The 17,472-nt window shown below is 38.2% G+C and overlaps 1 protein-coding gene across 1 annotated transcript in view; it reads left to right on the top strand.

Annotated features, from left to right (window-relative positions):
* The window catches only part of ECPAS (Ecm29 proteasome adaptor and scaffold), a 61,085-nt gene that overhangs the window by 23,269 nt on the left and 20,344 nt on the right, over nucleotides 1-17,472 (top strand). The window contains exons 15-29 of the mRNA XM_053932533.1: nucleotides 885-988; nucleotides 2,160-2,283; nucleotides 4,237-4,317; nucleotides 5,033-5,261; nucleotides 5,807-5,898; nucleotides 7,628-7,762; nucleotides 9,740-9,905; nucleotides 10,323-10,495; nucleotides 11,050-11,151; nucleotides 12,953-13,076; nucleotides 13,984-14,129; nucleotides 15,101-15,155; nucleotides 15,891-16,005; nucleotides 16,914-16,979; nucleotides 17,224-17,341. Of these exons, the coding sequence (XP_053788508.1) occupies nucleotides 885-988; nucleotides 2,160-2,283; nucleotides 4,237-4,317; nucleotides 5,033-5,261; nucleotides 5,807-5,898; nucleotides 7,628-7,762; nucleotides 9,740-9,905; nucleotides 10,323-10,495; nucleotides 11,050-11,151; nucleotides 12,953-13,076; nucleotides 13,984-14,129; nucleotides 15,101-15,155; nucleotides 15,891-16,005; nucleotides 16,914-16,979; nucleotides 17,224-17,341 (1,830 nt within the window). The remainder of the gene's footprint in view (nucleotides 1-884; nucleotides 989-2,159; nucleotides 2,284-4,236; nucleotides 4,318-5,032; nucleotides 5,262-5,806; nucleotides 5,899-7,627; nucleotides 7,763-9,739; nucleotides 9,906-10,322; nucleotides 10,496-11,049; nucleotides 11,152-12,952; nucleotides 13,077-13,983; nucleotides 14,130-15,100; nucleotides 15,156-15,890; nucleotides 16,006-16,913; nucleotides 16,980-17,223; nucleotides 17,342-17,472) is intronic.

The raw sequence follows: 17,472 nt of genomic DNA, 5'->3' as shown, positions 1-17,472 counted from the left end.
TGTTCTGTTTAGCAAAAAACCAAATCCATTACAATTGCATTGTATGTTTCTCATGGTCTTCTCCTTAGAAAACTTTGAGAAGTAAATGCTTCAGGGACAGTCTTCTGAAACACTGTGGGACATTGAGAGTTTGGTAGAAAGGATCGTTCACTGCTAAATGGGGTTTCAGCAGGCTGTGTGATATGTGACATAAGGCACCTGTGAACTTCTCCAGGAGCTTAGCCTTGAGACACTAGTCTAGACTAAATCAGACTTGACTTACTCATACTTTGAGTACCTTGTTTGTGTTCAGAATACACCAGAGGTCTGGATTTTCAGAAGGAGTGAGTGTTGTATACTCTGCATGCGTACTCAGGCTGACTGCGGAGGTTGTATGTATTTCTAGTGTAAGATATGATTTTCATGCTGATAACTCCTTTGCTCAAGGGATCTAAATCTCCAGGCATTACCTTTTTGAGACTATTTGTACCTTACAGACACAATCACCGCCCTAATCTGGTATTTCTTTCCCACCTCTGGCTATGCTTCTCCTAAGCATAGCTCTGTTTTCTGCGGTGAGATGATGTATGTCAGTTTCATTTCAAAACTGCCTGGATGGAGCAGTTCCATTTTTCAAGAATTAGTATGATTCCCTGAAGTGTGTATGTGTTTAATTAAACATTTAATTCTCCACTTGTGTATATATGAGAAGTCTGCTTTTCTTTGCCCTGTGTCCTGCCATATGAACTGTAAGCATGAGTAGTGTCTCAAAATGTTTAAACTTTTTGAATCATGTTGGTACCAGAGGTCAAAACAAATGACTGATGATGTACAAGTGGTGAGTGAAAGTCATTACTGCTGTCATTTAAAATTCAAACCATGTGTTTGTATCTTTTCCCTTTAAGCCTGAAGTTCAAGTACGTCAAGTGGCGGTAAAATTTGCTAGCACAGTGTTCCCTCCAGATCATATCCCTTCCAGATACTTACTCCTGTTAGCTGCAGGAGACCCGTAAGTTGTTTTCTTTTATAAATTATTTTCTCATATATATATATATATATGTATGCATGCTTGTGTATATGTATATATGTGTGTGTACATATATATATACGCATATGCAGACACACATGTATATGCATTCAGTATAATATATATTTGCATTAAATATGAATACATGTATCTGTGTATGTGTAAGTTCGCACATAAATAACATGAAGGAAATTAAATACGGTAATTTGGAACTCAAACTTGACATTCTCAACATTCTGATGGAGAACTGTTACTCTCCCCAGTGACAGTCTTGAGATTGTTTTTCTTGTTTCAGATGAGCTGCAGTCACTAAAGCATTTCATACTAATGATCAGATGCAATTGCAAAAGTAAAAATGCATTAACTGATATCACTTTTACAGTGTCTAGAAGCTATTTTTCCTGGCAAATTCTGTCAGTCTATTTTTAGCTTGTATTTGCAGGGAGTTCAGCATGTGGTTTTGAGAGTTGCCACTCTCTGCTGAGGAGTAGGTGACTTGTTGAAGTACAGTAACCATTTCATTTGCAGTTTTCTGTTATTGCAGTGTAAAATGGTGGGTTTTTTCCCCAACTTACTTTAATTACTAAAGTTTTGATGAAAACAGCTGTTGCATAACTAAGGAAAGCTAAGCAGATCAGCTGCAACAACCAACTCTGTCATTGCAGTGTCAGCATTGTTTCAGGAGTAGTTATCTATTGTTAAGTAGATAATGATAAATCTAGTAGGTGGCAGCTGAAGCTTGACCATAGGAAGTGATTGGGAGAAGTAGCAGATAGGAAAACAAGGATGTAGGAACCAGAAACGAATGGTGAACACTAAAACGATGTAAGAGGAACAGAAGTGAGTTCATCCAGACAGTTTCGCAAAAAGTACTCAGTACAATCCCTTTTTCTTTCCCGTCTCTAAAATAAACAAATATTAAAAGTTGTAGTGGAAGATTTTTTTCTCCCTTCCTTTAAAAAAAAAAAAAAAAAAAACAAAAAAAAAAAAAACAAAAAAAAAAAACAAAACCAAAAAAAACCCACAAAAATCCAAACCCACATCTCATTTAAAAACTGTCTCTCTCCTCCAGCTTCCCAATATATCTTATTGTTCATTAAAGGCTTTTTGTTCTGTGCAAATAATGTCTGTTTCTCATCTTTTCTTCTAAAAGGCGGGAGGAGGTACATGGAGAAGCCCAGCGGGTACTGAGAACATTTTCTGGAAAAAATGAAAAGGAGAGTTCTGGGAAGCAGATGCCTTCCTTCCCTGAAATGGTCCATTACATTCAAGACAAGGTACAGTGCTTCTGTCACAGTAAGTGACAAATAGATATGTGATACTCAGGCATGAGATAAGTGTGGTCTTGTCTTCCCGGTGTCTGTTTCCTACAGCTGCCCCAGGAATAAAATGAGTGAAAATCAAAGTAATGACCACACATAGTATTTCATTGCCAAAATTATCACTTGTCAGCGCTTTCTGCTGGCAGAGATTGCAAGAGATCCAAGTGTTAAGTAGTGAGGCAGATCTTTTAATAAAGGGAATATTTTGCTTTCTTGCAATTTGTGCAGATGATATGTGGAATGAGGAATCCAGTTCTCAAGGGTTATAATCGAGCACATTTTACAAACACAGTTCCTGAAGGTGCAAGAAGACCACTTTTTATTTGGCTAAAGTACTATCTGTGTTAAACACTTCTGTGTATAGTAGCTGTACTAGTAGCTGTACTTTACTGCTTATAAGCAGTAAAGAGTGGAGAGTCACTGACAGTATTTTTTCTTGTGATAGCCTACCTTTTAAAAAATTTCAGAAGTATGTAATGTTGAACCACATGTGATTTAGCAAGAGATCTGTGATAGCAGAACTCTTACACCTGAGAGATTTCTTGTGAAATGTGCTCTGGTGGTGTTATACTCTACTAATACTCCGAAGTATTTGAAGTTCTGTGAGAAAACTTGCTTGTTTGTCCAGAATGGTGACTACTTAAGTAGATATAAAAAAAATTTAAAAACCAAGATTCAATTTTAGATAACAGTCTTAAATTCTGTTGTCCTATAGTTAAAGTTTTCCTTAACATTTATAATGTCACTAAATAATTATGGATCAGTGTAGTTTAATCACTAGTGATAAAAGCAAGAGTCCCTCAATCATGGGGGAATTTAAATTTTTTTTACCACTTTTCAGATCTTTATGTGTACTGAAGGTGTATTAAAAAATCCTAGAGGTATACTTACTTGTTTAGTTATCTCAAAGTTTGGGTTTTCACATACTATCAATAATCTGTGATGTTTGGAGATGTTTGAGATGTCTGAATGCATTGCTTGGCATAAATGACTGCAGGATTTAGCATTATCCTTCTCTCCTTCTGAAAAAAAATACATGTGAAAGAGTAGGACCCAGTCTGCTGGGTATAGGTGGGAAGCCATTCCTCAAGGGAGTCACTGTTCAGGTTTTCTTTAATAATTCTGTATGTCATTAAAATTAGCATTGCAAAAGATCATTGTGTGTTAAGGGGAGTGAGGTTCTTTTCTCTTCTGCAATTGCCTTGTGTGTTTATTCAGGTACAAGGCTGCCTGACTGGCATGCACACTGATGTGCATGTTGCCTGTTTAATATTGCTTTTCTGCAACATTTACAGTGGGTGTCACTTAAAACCTCCTGTTTGGATGTTTTTCTGCTGGCATATTCCTGCCTGTCAAAACTAACATTTACATGGAAAGAAGTTGCTCACTTACTGTTGCAGCCTTCCACATAGCAGGGAGAGAGATTCCCTCTGATTCTCTGTCAGTCTGAGAGGCTCCTCAGACTTGGCTGGCACAGCGCAGGGCACCCACCACCCAGTACTGTGAAAGCATGGCTGCTCTGCAGCCTCTCCAGGCAGAGCTGCCATTTTAAAGCTTTCTGGCTGCCTGTCGAGGGTAGGCTCAGAGTTGGGAGGTTTGTGAGGTACTTTACTTTTAAATTCTTAAGGGCTTCTTTGTTTCCTGAAAGGAAGAAAGAATGTTGTACTCCTTCAGCCTCCCCTGCTATTCTCTCTCAGGCATTCAGAGTTTTCACTTTCTGAATTGATGTAAAGTAGATTGAACTGACTATTATCAAGTGCACTGTGCCCTTTTTATTACAGAGCTGTTACACATTTTAAGTGTTAAGTGGAGGATTAACACAGTCATATCAGCAAAATTTAACTGAGCTTTCCAACATCTGTTATTATGGGTCTGAATGGTCCACTCTTAATGTACTCTATTGTTTAGGCCACTCACCGAATGAAAACTCCAGCTAAATACATGACTGGAACTGCAGCGTTGCCTTTTAATCCTACCACATTTGGAGAGGTAATTGTCTGGTTTTACTTCCTCAGGTATGTGTACCACTATTAATCTAGAGGACAGCATAAGAAGTTAACAGGTATCATAAGTCACCCTACATTTTAAAATTCTTCGAAGCAGACGTTGGGATTAACTCTCCATCCTTTGTGTTTAAATGGCAGTCTGAACAAGATTTTCTTGGGAGGTTTGGAAGGAATGTTCACGCGATGGTTGCTCCACTGCTTTCTGCAGCATGTCTAATGGAGTAGCATTAGATACAGACAGGCAGTCCTGTGCAGAGGTCCCATTATGCTCCTTGGGGCTTTTTTCCTAACAGAATCCCAGGCTTCAGTGATCTGTAGAAACAAACTGAGATGGGAAGTGAGATTTGTATTACCAATGTGTCAGGTTGCATTTGTACACATGCCAAATTGGTATAGGGTACAGGCTGAACTTCCTGCAAGGAGTTACATCAGCTTATGATAAACCAAAAGTCTGCATATGATGTAATCTTTAGACAGTGATGTAGGGTTGTCAGGCCTATTGCAGAAAGTGATCCTAAGATTTGTTACACTTTATATTTGTTCCTGTCTCTATGCTTTCTGTCTATATTTGATAAAAGAAAAAACGATTCCATTTTGGTTACACTGAATACAGTATATTCTCTGCTCTTTTGTTTCCTGCATGGTTTTTCAAGTGCTTATGCATTCAGGATCCTGTGTTTTTTATCTTCTCTACTTAGATAGTTCTCTATCTGCGGATGTGTCTTGCTCACAGTGCTGGTGTGGTGCCAACCTCACAGAGCTTGGCAGATATGCAAGATCATGCTCCAGCCATTGGGCGTTACATAAGAAATCTCATGTCTGGCAACCACATATCTTTCTCTTCCTCCTCCTCTTCAAAAAGTGCAGAAACCAACCCTGTATATATATATATTGGCCTTCTTCAGCAGCTCTTAGCTGGTGTTGGAGGTAAGAAGCTGTGTGCAGCAGTATCCTGAAGAAATAAGTGTCTTCTCTTACTAAAAATGAGTTGTCTTGTTTTTTGAACTTGGCTTCAGCAATCATACAGTTGAAACACAGACTATATACTATTTAGTTTAAACTTGTTTTCTTCTGTGCTGCTTTGTAGGTGGCAGAAAGCATAGCTACAAAATTGCAGCATCAGTTGACATAATAGTGTAAAATTGTGAAGCCATTGTATATAATAGCTTCTTTCACCAGTGAATGCTGTGTCTTCCTCACTCTGATAATAGCCTATCTGCCACAAGTGTAGTCTAAAATATTTGAATGCATTTTGAAGTAATTGATACTAGAGTGTTTGTTTTTATTAGATTCCCTAATATGTCTGAGAAACATTATACCTTATTATTCTGTATTGTTTGTTATTCCTATATTTATATTTACAAATAAATGCCAGAAATACTTGATGCTTCTTTGCCTCTTTTAACACTGAATGTTACATTGTTGTAAATACTGGAGCTGTTTAATAACCTCATTCTTTAATTATTATTTAGGTTTGCCAGTCATGTATTGTCTTCTAGAAGTTGTTTCAGTGTATCCAGAAAAACTAGCCACCAGATTTATAGACAAAATGGATTGGATTAAGGTATTGTGAAAACCCTTTTTTTTTTTTTTTTTTTTTGGTGTTTTTCGGGGCAGGGGGGTAGATGGAATTTGACATTAGCAAAATCTGGCACATTTCTCATGGTGAAACAGAATATTATTTCCAAATATGCACTTGATTTGAAATCTGGTATTTCTTCTCACAGTCAACACCTCATGAAATGTTGTATATGCCAGGATGGGGAAAAATATTTTTTTGTTCTTTTGTATTACTGTTTTTGTTCATTCACTTACATATTCTAGGTAGTCTGTCAGCTATCCTAGGTATAGTCATCCATTTTTTTTCTCTGCAGAAGAAAACTGAAGACAGCAGTCTGCACATTTTTGACAGTGTGAATGTTTTCAGTGGGAAGATTTGAATGACTTCTTAGAAGATGAGATTAATTACATCCCTAGTTGTTTTAGAGACCTTCCTGTGGCTATGTTTGTTTTCTATTTATTAACCCCAGACAAAAAAATACATATACACTGGAGTCTGCTAGGGAATAAGCCAAAGGGAAATCTATGTTCCCTCGATTCTTTTGTCAGGCAGCTCTCTGCTTTTTCATTATTTGCCTCAAACAACTAGGATTTTTGAAGGCCTTAGAGGTTGCCATTGCTTTCACTGGGGCAATCTGGCACAAACAAATACTTAGTCAAGTATTAAAAAACGTTAGAATTGTGATGATATCTGTGCTGCATTGCACTGTGTGCAGGTTATCACTTCTCATTTATGTGCAGGTATGAACTGCACAGGAGAATACTTAAAAACATTGTCCTTTAGAGTATTCCTCATCATTTGTAGGAAACTCTTTTTTGTCCTTGGCCTAATGTCCATTTGCAGAATTAAGATTCTGGGGTAGTTATTGATAGTTTCAGAAATAGTGTTGTAAATCATATTTCATGTGTTTTTGCCTTGCTAAGTGAAACAAACAGGTTGAGGGATTTATTAGAAGTCAGATATGTGATCTGATACTAGGTTGAAGTTAACATTACATTTCATGACCCTGACAGATTATTTCTTGTTTGTTTGCGTGGCTCATTTTGGTTTCTTTGTGATGGCCCAAGTCTCTCAAAGATTTGGGTATGAATTTTTCATGGGAGTGTGTTGCATTATACATCAAATTGCTGGTAAAGGTAAGATTATGTCTTAACAAATTACCCAAAGCTTCCAAAATTCAAATTTTAATAATTTATTTGGACAGTACAAGATCTCAGGTACAAATTGGGTAATTTTGCATTAAGAAATGTGATTTCTTGGACCCTTTTTTTTTGTCATGGGTGTATTTGAATGGTTAACCCTCTTGAGGTTTTTTTATTCCTTTTGATTAGTAAGAAGGATACAGAAACCTCCAGCAGCTCAGGGAAAGTGTAGTAGTTTAGGGTGTGGGTTTTTTAGCACAGTATGAATGCAAAACCTGGAAGCTCGTAGCTGAAGACAAAATTCAGCCAAGAATTTGATGTGCATGTTTTGACACAGAACTGGTGGGTGGCCCTCTTATGGCTAGTGGTCTTCTTTCACCAAAGACCTCAGTGTGTAATGAATGCTATGTTGAATTGAGGATTTTGTTTCTTATTAAGTGATAATGCTGTTGGTTTAAAGTGTGCTTTCTGAATTAAGAACTATTTATGTATCTCCATGACAATTATCTTCGTATATTGAAGCTCTTTATGAACAGACTGAGTAGCTGCTTCCATATTTTATGGCTTGGTTTTTTTTTAAACTCCCACAGAACCTGATGAACACTAACAAAGAGGAAATGCGTGAGCTTGCAGCCCTGTTTTATTCTGTAGTGCTGTCTACCATGTCTGGAGATGAGCTTAGGGCATCCTTGGAGCAGCTGATCAAGATGACAAAAGACAACCATGTAACTACCTTTGTCTGCTTCTTGTTTTTTCTCATGTCATGTAGCTGATAGGATATTTGAATCTCACCATATGTCCAGGATGTATTAACCTTAATCTGGGTGTAAAATTAACTAACTGGCTTTCAGTTGGATGGTGAGAAGGGATTTTTGTTGTAGGTGAGTGCAACAGATCTTTAAATAAATCAATCCGTTGATCAAGCTGTTAAGGTCAGTAGGAGGATTTCATGGAGGCATGTCCCAAGCAAACCACTGTCATATATTAAACCAGTTTTAGCCAGCTAAATAGCCACATCCCATTGAGTGGTAATGGATCACACTACCTACCTCAAATTGTTTACCTGTTCCTATTCTTGAGCACTCACAGAATCAAGAAAATTTTTAACTTGTTAAATGTTCAGCTCTTCCCCTCCTGAGCTGCAGTCACCTCCTTGGTCCTCACTGCCTCAGGATCTTGTGCTGTGTTAGGGCTGCGCCTTCTTCCCTCTTGCTGCACATGGACTGCTCAGCACAGCTCCACACCTGTGTCCTTCCATACTGGGTTTGCCTGCCTTCCCTTCTCCAGCAGCTTCTTTTACCTCCCCTTATCCTTATTTCTCCATTTTGCCACTGCAAGCATGAAAAAGGAGTCCTGGAAACAAATTGGTCTGGTTTCTGTGCTTGTGTCTCTTGAATCCTGTGTGTGGGGAAAAACAGTAGTATTTCTAGGTTCTGTTTCCCCAGAATGGTTTTGTAGCAGTCTCTCTAAAGGACTTAAAGGGCCATTATTTTACATTGCAGGTAACAGGCTGACAGGAAGTGCTGATTACTTTATGTTATAGTTAACAAACATGATTTATTTTGAATCTGTGAAAGCTCTATGTGTGAGCCAAAGCCACGTCATTTCTCAGTTTTGTGTAGGGCACAGCTCCTGCAGTTACGAAGCCAGTATATATGGGTCCCAACCCCCCAGTGCTTTTAGCCCCACTCACCCATTTCAACTGTGAAAGGAAAAAAAACCCAGGGTGTTCCTATGCCTTTGGAGTCTGAGTCAGGTAGAGCTCTGACTTGCTGCTGCTCTATAAAACCACTTGAATTTGTACACCTAGGGGTAGTGGTGATCCTAGTGTCTCAGTAAGGACTGCAGTGTGAATGGATAACTAAAGTGGAGATGGGGGAAGGATCCATCTTCTGCTGGCTTTGCTGCAGTGAGACTGCATCAAGGAACAATTCCTGGTGGCCAGGCTAGGTTGAGGATCCCATTGTGGCAGCACAATTGCACCAGTGCAACATTTATAGTGTTAAAAAACAAGAGGTATGAACTAATCCAAGCTTAAACTCTTGTACCCCTCCCTTTGTTTTTTCTTCCAGTTAGGTAGCATTTGAGTCTCACAGCCTTGTTTCTTCACAAAATCATTTTGCTAGAATTCACGTGCAGGAATAAACATGGTCATTAAATAGTTCCAGCACCAAATCAGTATTGAAGAAATTGGTGTTCTTGACATTTAATTGTATTGATTAGATTTCATTATTTGTAGCCTGCCAAGCTGTAGAGGCATTGCCTTCAACATAGGCCAGGTGTGAACTCATTCTTAGCCCTGCAAATATAGAGTGATTACCCTGTCCTGCTTTTTTACCAAAGAGTACGTTTTGTCCCCTTAGTCTGAATGTCTGTTTTTTAAGCAGAGACAATGTAGTTCGGGGGTTTTTTTAAGTCTAGGTACCAAAGGGTAGCTTTAGGAATGTGAGTGCTGGTGATAAATTCTTAATCTGTCCTCCTAGATCTCTTTTAAATTTTGTTAATGAATCTTAAAGAACTCCATTCATCAGAGAGCACTAACGATACCAAACTCTCTCTTGTTTTATTATGTATTAGAGCTCTGCATTCTTCAGGGTGCCTTCTGATCTGGCTTGTCCATATGTGTTTTTAAATCAGTGCTTTGTGCAAAGTGTTACTTACTTTGAAAATGAGATTTTTTGCACTGTTGGTGTTGTCTGTAGAGCCCGGAGGTTCAACATGGATCCTTGTTGGCTTTGGGATTTACAGTGGGAAGGTTCTTGGCTAAAGGGAAAATCAGAACAATGGAGCTACATGACACAGAACAACCAAACACTTCAGTCATGCCGGAACAAGACCAACTTATAAAGTCAACAACAGAGACAATAGGTAACTTCCTGCCTAAGACTTTGCTGCATGTAACAGTTGTTGTTTTTTTTAGTCCACCCCAGGCTGAGGATTTTTCTGAGACGTTCAACTCATAGATAGTGTAATGTTGAGATCAATTTTTGTGATAGAATTTACAGCCTTTAAGAATGTAATCTGGTTAGATGTATGGACATTTCAGCAGAATCTAGGTGGACTTTTAAACTTGCAGACCGAAATAGCACAATCAGGAGTGGTGGTATTGCCTAGATTCCTCTCAATGTCTCCTTTCACTCCCATTTTTTTCTAACATAATGCTTCCTACCAGCTGTAGAGGAGATTAATGCTTTGCTTCTTGCATGGTTAAAATACAAGTGCCTGTCCACTGCTAAATATTATTAATATAAAATCTGAGTCATCCTGGTTTTCTTTTCCCTGTAGGTTCTTTTTTGGACAGTACCTCTCCCTTCCTTGTGGTGGGTGCTTGTATGGCTCTTGGGGAGATTGGAAGGAATGGCCCCTTGCCAATCCCCAACGATGGAACAGGATTTACAAAACTGCAACTTGTTGAAAACTTACTGGCCCGAATCCCTTCCAGCAAGGAAACAAATAAGGCAAGATTTTTGTAGTGTTCCTGTGATTCCTGTTCATTTTTTGAATGCTCACTAGGTATATGTATATAAAAAAAAAAAAATATATATAAATATATATATAAATATATATATATAATATATATAAAAAATATATATGTATATGTATATAAAAAATATAAAACTCAGCCTCATTTTTTAAATGAATTAGGCTTTTTGTTGGCTTTAGTGAGATGGGTAGTGTCTGGGTCTTTTTACTATTGTATGGCACTGATCACTTGTGCTTTCTGTAGTCATAACTAGGGACTTAAGAGATAAAAATATGAATGGTCTTAATTTTAATTAAAGAAAAATGGGAATACCTTCTTTTACCTGCACATAATCCTCAAAGGTAACAGGACATTTGTTCTGACCTGCTTTGGAAAAGAGGTGCACTGATTGATCTAATAAGCTGCTTGCATGTACATTTGATACCTTGAGTGAAATTCCAGCAAGGGTGAGAAACAGTGGGTTTAAGGTGCGTCTTATGGACTTACAGGAAGGTTACATGATGGTGTTATTTTTTGTTTGTATTTAAGATGAAGGAACGGGCAATACAAACATTAGGTTACTTCCCAGTGGGAGATGAAGATTTTCCCCACCAGAAGCTACTGCTGCAGGGTTTAATGGATTCTGTGGAGGTGAGATACTACCAGTATATTATCCTTTATACTACACACTACCAGTGTATTATCCTATATAGTACTATTTCTCTTTGGGTGCTTTTTATGTACTCTAGAGCCAGATTTACAGAGGGAATTGACTTTTTGTAATAGTGCCTCTGGGTGTTTTACCACTGCCTTGAAACAGAGAGCAGAGATAGACTTGGGGCTGGTGAAAGGTTTTATGCCACAGTTTAAAAACTTGCTAGTCCAGGTCTCTGCCTCAATCTGAGCAAATACTTGCTCCCCTTCAAGAGGTTTATGGATTTTTTTTTTTCGTAGGCTTATATTAATGAAGCCTTAGGCCTGTACTTTGGCCTTCAAAAGTACCCTGAAAGTAGGTAATATAAATACCTCTGAGCTACATCAGCTAATACAACTCACTTGAATTAGAAGTTCACAGGCATATATGTATATCTTGTCCATCTAAATTCATTATTGAAGCGCACTGCATTCTTTCACAGTACTTCAGAGCTTCTATACATATTGCAATATACCAGATAACAAAATTAAATAAAAGGAGCTTTTTTAGTGTTTTTCATTTACAGCTTGTTTTGCCTTTCTTCTTTGATGATACTGACATAGGATTCTGCATTGTAGAAGTGGCTGTTGAGTATCAGACAGGCATACTTTGCTGAGTGCTCCAATTCTGATGTCTTCAAACAAGGAAGAACCATAGAATTATAGAATGATTTGGGTTGGCATGGACCTTAAAGGTGATCTAGTTCCAACCCCTCTACTGTTGACAGGGCAGGGACACTTCACACTAGATCAAGTTGCTCAAAGCCCAATCCAACCTGAGCTTGAGCATTGCCAGGGTTAGGGCATCTATGAGCGACCTCTTCCACTGCCTCACACCTTCACAGTAAAGAATTTCTTCCTAATAGTTCATCTAAACCTACTCTCAATTTGAAGCCTTTAACCACTTGTCTTATCACTATACTTAGAATACTAAAAATACTGAGAATACTGTGTACCCAAACATCAAAAGATGTTTCTGAGTGCCATGTTTTTCTCCTGTTACTGCATGGGGACATTACAACTTCCTTTATAAAGGGTGTACTTGGAAAAAACGTATTTATCTTAGATTGCAGGAAGCTAAGGACTTAATTCTCCAAGAGCCTAAGCATTTTGTGCTTCTAGAGCATAAGGAAAACTATGTAGAAGGTACTCAGCGATTATGGAAACCAGTTCTTAAAACATAAAATTCATCATGAGTACTGACAAGAAAGTGTCATATCTTGTTCCTAAAGGCTCAGAGGATAGTGTAAGGAGGACAGTGAAGCAAAACAAGTACCATCTGAATTCTTTTAATGTGAAAAAAAGGTATCTGCATCTTTTAAGACATCAGCTTCTGGATGGAATTACAGGAGACTCTTTCAATATTCCCCATTGTAGTAAAACCATAGTAATTTTCACTAATCACTATCAGCATAATTTTAACTTTGTTTTATTTTCGTTCTGTTGAATTCTTTCTTTTCACCAAGTTGAGCTTCTGCAGAGACTAGTAAATACTTTGTCAAAAGTATGCTTTAAAAAATGTGGAAATTTTAGCTTTTATCATTCATTTCAGACAGTTTGGCATTGCCTCATTTTCAGTAAGCTTCAGTGGGTCTGAGGTGCCACATAGTCTCAGAGGCTCACCAGAAGAGTGATCTTACTGTAAATTGGTGCTGAACATTGGGACTGGGAAGGAGATTGTAGTTTTGTTGATTAAGTGACAGAAGTTTTGGTGTGTGCTTCATTAGTACTGTCAGTGATGCTCTGATGTGTTTTTCAGGCCAAACAGATAGAGCTGCAGTTCACTGTTGGTGAAGCTATTACCAGTGCTGCTGTTGGAACCAGCTCAGCAGCTGCACGGGATATATGGACAGTCACAGAGGAGGAATATATCCCTCCTTCAGGTAGATCTTCCTAATGCAGGGGCTGGGTTGGGAAATGCCTGGGCTAGCACTTGGCTCCAAGCTTCATTTCTGTGGTGTTTGGTTTATAACAGAATACACAAGAGAGTTTTTTTCTTTGTGGTTATATACAGGTTGTTTTGCCTCTCAATGTCCATCTGCTCAGAGGGCAGAACACTTCATTCATGGGCTGTTTAAATAGCTGCTTATGTAATTAATTGCCACTTGACTCTTTGTTTGTTTGTTTTTTTCTTTTTTTGTTTGCCATGTTGAGTTAGTTTTGGGTGTTTAATACACAAATCTTTTAAAATACCATTTTGAAGCCTGAACAGGAAAATAGAGTTATAAAATCAAAATGCAAGTGTTCTACAATAACTTCAAATGATACAATTAAGTGAAATTTGCATGCAGTAAATGCAGAAATTCTATTTAAGGACTAAGATTTTGTACCCATTGAAACAAAAGTGTGACAAAAGGCTAGCTTCAAATCAGGCAGCTGTGAATATCAGTCTCAGACCTGCAAAGACATATTTTAATTTTGTGAGTGTGGTCTTAGATGCTCAGTGTACAGAAAGCTGACCATGCGGTAAAAATTAAACCTTGCCATTGCTCCAGAAATTGTGAGTCCTAACAAAAAAATGTTTTGCCCTGAGTCTTAGGCAATGTGAATGGTACCTCTTCTTGGACACAGGCTCTGAAACATGTTCATGAAGAGTTAGGAGTATTTTGTATTTTTATTATATATTCTACTTTTATTACTTTCCCAATGACTCCAGTGACTTCCTAAATAAGCAGAGATTAAGGTGTCACCTGAGTACTCTTGAGTTCATTAAATTTTTTGTTATTTTCATTAAAATGGGTGTGGATGGTTCTCAAAGTTCCTCCCCTCCACCTTTATTTTTTCATATAGATTTGAAAGTGAATGATGTGGTGCCCTGGGTCCTAGACCTTATTTTGAACAAGCACATCATCAGTCCCAACCCACATGTTAGACAGGCAGCTTGCATCTGGCTTCTGTCATTGGTGAAAAAGCTGAGCACCCACAAAGCAATTAAGGTAAGAAATATGCCTTTTCCTGATACTGGCTCCTTGTCCCTATTTTTGCTTCTCATCTTGTTTCTGTCCCTTCCTTCCCCTTCACTTCTATTGCTTTTTTTCCCCCCTGTGCTGGTACAGTCCTTACTGAGGTCTTTTTGAGACATGGCCTAAGTTTTGTTTTTAGAGGAACAGACTATCTGGCAGATGAGCAAGGGTGTTTGTCACCTTTGTAAACATCTGACCTGCATCCAAGTCAGAGTAATCTCAATGTAAATAGCTATTGTAAAATAAAGTAGCACTATGTCCTTCCTTGGGAAGAAGAGTTTGGTATCTGTATAGCGTTTAGGATTTGTATTTGGAAACTATTTGAGAGGTCTAGGAGGGAAAGAAGAAGGAGAACACAATTTATTTGTTTCACAGTGTTTAATTTTGGTTCTTAGGAGCAGTTACAATGTGCTTCATGTACTTTTCATGTGTATTTTTGGTATGCACTTTTCATGTGTATTTTTGGTATGCTTTATGAACCTTATATTTAAAGTGCTTGTCCATAATGAGAAAATGTGAAAAGTCCTGTACAAAGGACTAAATGAAACATTCCCAACAAAATGTCCTCTATTTGCATAGAGGTACTATGGACTGTGATGGGATCAAGTAACCATTTTGTACTCTACAGGTATTGATAAGCAGCTTTGGGTCAAGCTGCTTTGCAAATGTAAATTTTTATATATAAAATATTGCCACATATTGCACTCATATAAACAGTGCACCTTGTAGGGAGGTGGCAAAACTCACCAGTTTGGGGATGGAGAAAGCCCCATCTGGCTGCAGTCCAGATTTATGATGCATTGCTGACTTGTATTAAACTAGGGCAGTTCTTGTCTTAAGTGTAGCTCAAATGGGCAACTCCATTGATACAGTAGCCTCGTTAGAAACTTGCCTGGAGACCAAACAAAGGATCCAAAATAATGTCCTTTTTTCTCATCTTACAGTCTCATCTCAAGGATATTCAAAGTGCATTTGTTTCCATTCTGTCAGATAGTGATGGTAAGTACTGTTGCATCTTAGAGTTGTGTCTTTTCTTGGGTATTCAGCAGACTGGAGGCAATCTTTCAACAGGCATAAAGTCAACTACACTATCAGTCAGCATTAAAATATGACTGTAGAAACTTACCATTTCTTATGTTAATAGGAATGATTTCTAGGCATCATGTACAGAGATAAGAAGCACAACTTTTTTGTGCGTTTGGCTAAAAAGCACAATGAATTTGCCCCTTCAGACTGTAGTAACAGAAGTGGTGCTACTTCAGCTCTGTTTTGGGCAGCAGGATGTATATCACAGAGTTCTGCATGAACAGAAACTCTGAGACCTCTTCAGGCTAGCACATTTTGGCTTACAGCTGTACACATGGCAGCTAGTGGAAAAAGTGACATCCAGCAGCCTATGCAAAGCTCACTGAAGCTGAAGAGGGTATTACTACAGTTGATTTCAGGTGCCACTAGCATGTCAGAATACCTATAGCTCTTGGAACTCTGTCTGCTGTTTAAAAAATTGGAGTAACCATAGTTATGTGAAGATGTCACCTGATTTGAAGGAGTTTATGCCTTCAGAATGCAAAGTTTGTGTCATCACAGACTAGATCTGCACTGAAATGGAGAGCTCTGAAGTGCAACAGAGCCATGTTTACTATGTCCTGATTTTGGTTGAAATTTACTTTTGAAATTTGTGTACTGCTTAGTTACATGCTTATCTTGAATTTTGCTTGGTAAAATCTCTTGCAGAGCTTAGTCAAGATGTTGCTTCAAAAGGTCTTGGGCTGATATATGAGCTAGGAAGCGAACAGGATCAGCAAGAGCTAGTCACTACGCTTGTTGATACCCTTATGACTGGGAAAAGGTACAGTGAACTCAGAACACAGTGAGAGAAAACTCTGAGTTATGTGTCTGGGAATAAAAATATGCCTCTTTTTTGTGTGGAAAGAGATGTTTTGGGGTCAAGAGCAAGCCAATATCCATTCACAGAGAGTCAAACTGAACATTTCTTCTTAGAGTATTTTGTGACTGAGGTTGTTCCTGTTTTGTTCCATTCAGCAAATCCTCAAAATAATATGTCAGTCCTGATCAAGTGGTTCAAATGGGTTGGGATTTGCTTAGATTTGCTACTTGCTGCATTGTGTAATTGCAGAGAACAATGACTACTTGCAGCAACTTTGCACATTGTGAATGTTGTAGAAGTGGTGATTTGCTTGTGCTGAAATGCACCTTTTGCTAAGGAAGTGCTGTTAATTGTCGCTTGTCAGCTTTAGTATGAAAAGTGCTAGTGCAAGACTCATGGCTAGAGATCATGTTGGTCAGTACTGGAAATGCTCTTAAATAGACTTCTCCTGTTTAACCTGGTGTAGGTTTGGCCACTGAATTATAAGAACCTAGGCTTGGAGTGTAGGGATTTATTGGTGGTAAGCAGGAAGAAATAAGATGAAATGGTATTATTTATTTTTAAGTACAGATTTGCTGTCCATTACTGGCTCATGTCTGGACAGAACTAAAAAGTCATCATTCAGTGTTTTGACTTTCTACCTTTGCACAGTAAAACTCTCTCTTATTGTAATGTCTCCTTAACATTACATGTGATACAGGTTAATGACATTCCTTGCAGTGTGTCTAGCTTTGCCCACCTGTATGTTTTTTTGGGATTGGAGCTGAAAAAAATGTGAAGTTCCTGACTTAATAAAGCCAAATTACCTGTTCTGTAGTGTGCACTGTATCCAGCTGTAGTTTGCTGATACTGGACTTCTTTTCTATCAGAGCCAAACATGAGATGACTGGAGAAACTGTGGTATTTCAGGGAGGTCTGAGTAAAACCCCAGATGGGTAAGTTTACTGATAGTCTCTCACAGAGATACAGTCAGTGCTGAAACAGAATTCCCTAAAAGTCTGCTTCCTGACATTCTGTTCCTTCTTGTTCTCTAAGTTACTGTAACTATTTCTGTGTAATACAGATGTGCTACTCACCTTTCTCTGCCTGCTTTATGATATGAATTCAATATAGCTTTAGGTGTTGTAGCATTTGTCTAACTAAAAATAGTAACACTGATTTCCCTTCTGCTTTTCAAAGGCAAGGTCTTTCTACCTACAAGGAACTTTGTTCACTGGCTAGTGACCTCAATCAGCCAGACCTGGTATACAAATTCATGAATCTGGCCAACCATCATGCTATGTGGAATTCTCGGAAGGTAATGCTCGGCTTTCATACAACTTCCATTCCCACTTTGAGCTCTGGAAACAACAATCCATTTCTCTATTCCTGATTATATGTTTTATGAATAAATGCATATGTTGATGCTTTGGTATCAGTCCAAGGCAA

This window comes from Vidua chalybeata, chromosome Z, assembly GCF_026979565.1.
Source record: "Vidua chalybeata isolate OUT-0048 chromosome Z, bVidCha1 merged haplotype, whole genome shotgun sequence".
In the NCBI taxonomy this organism is placed as follows: Eukaryota; Metazoa; Chordata; class Aves; order Passeriformes; family Viduidae; genus Vidua; species Vidua chalybeata.
Note: the sequence above shows the minus strand (reverse complement) of the source record. Positions and strands in the feature narration are given on the sequence as shown.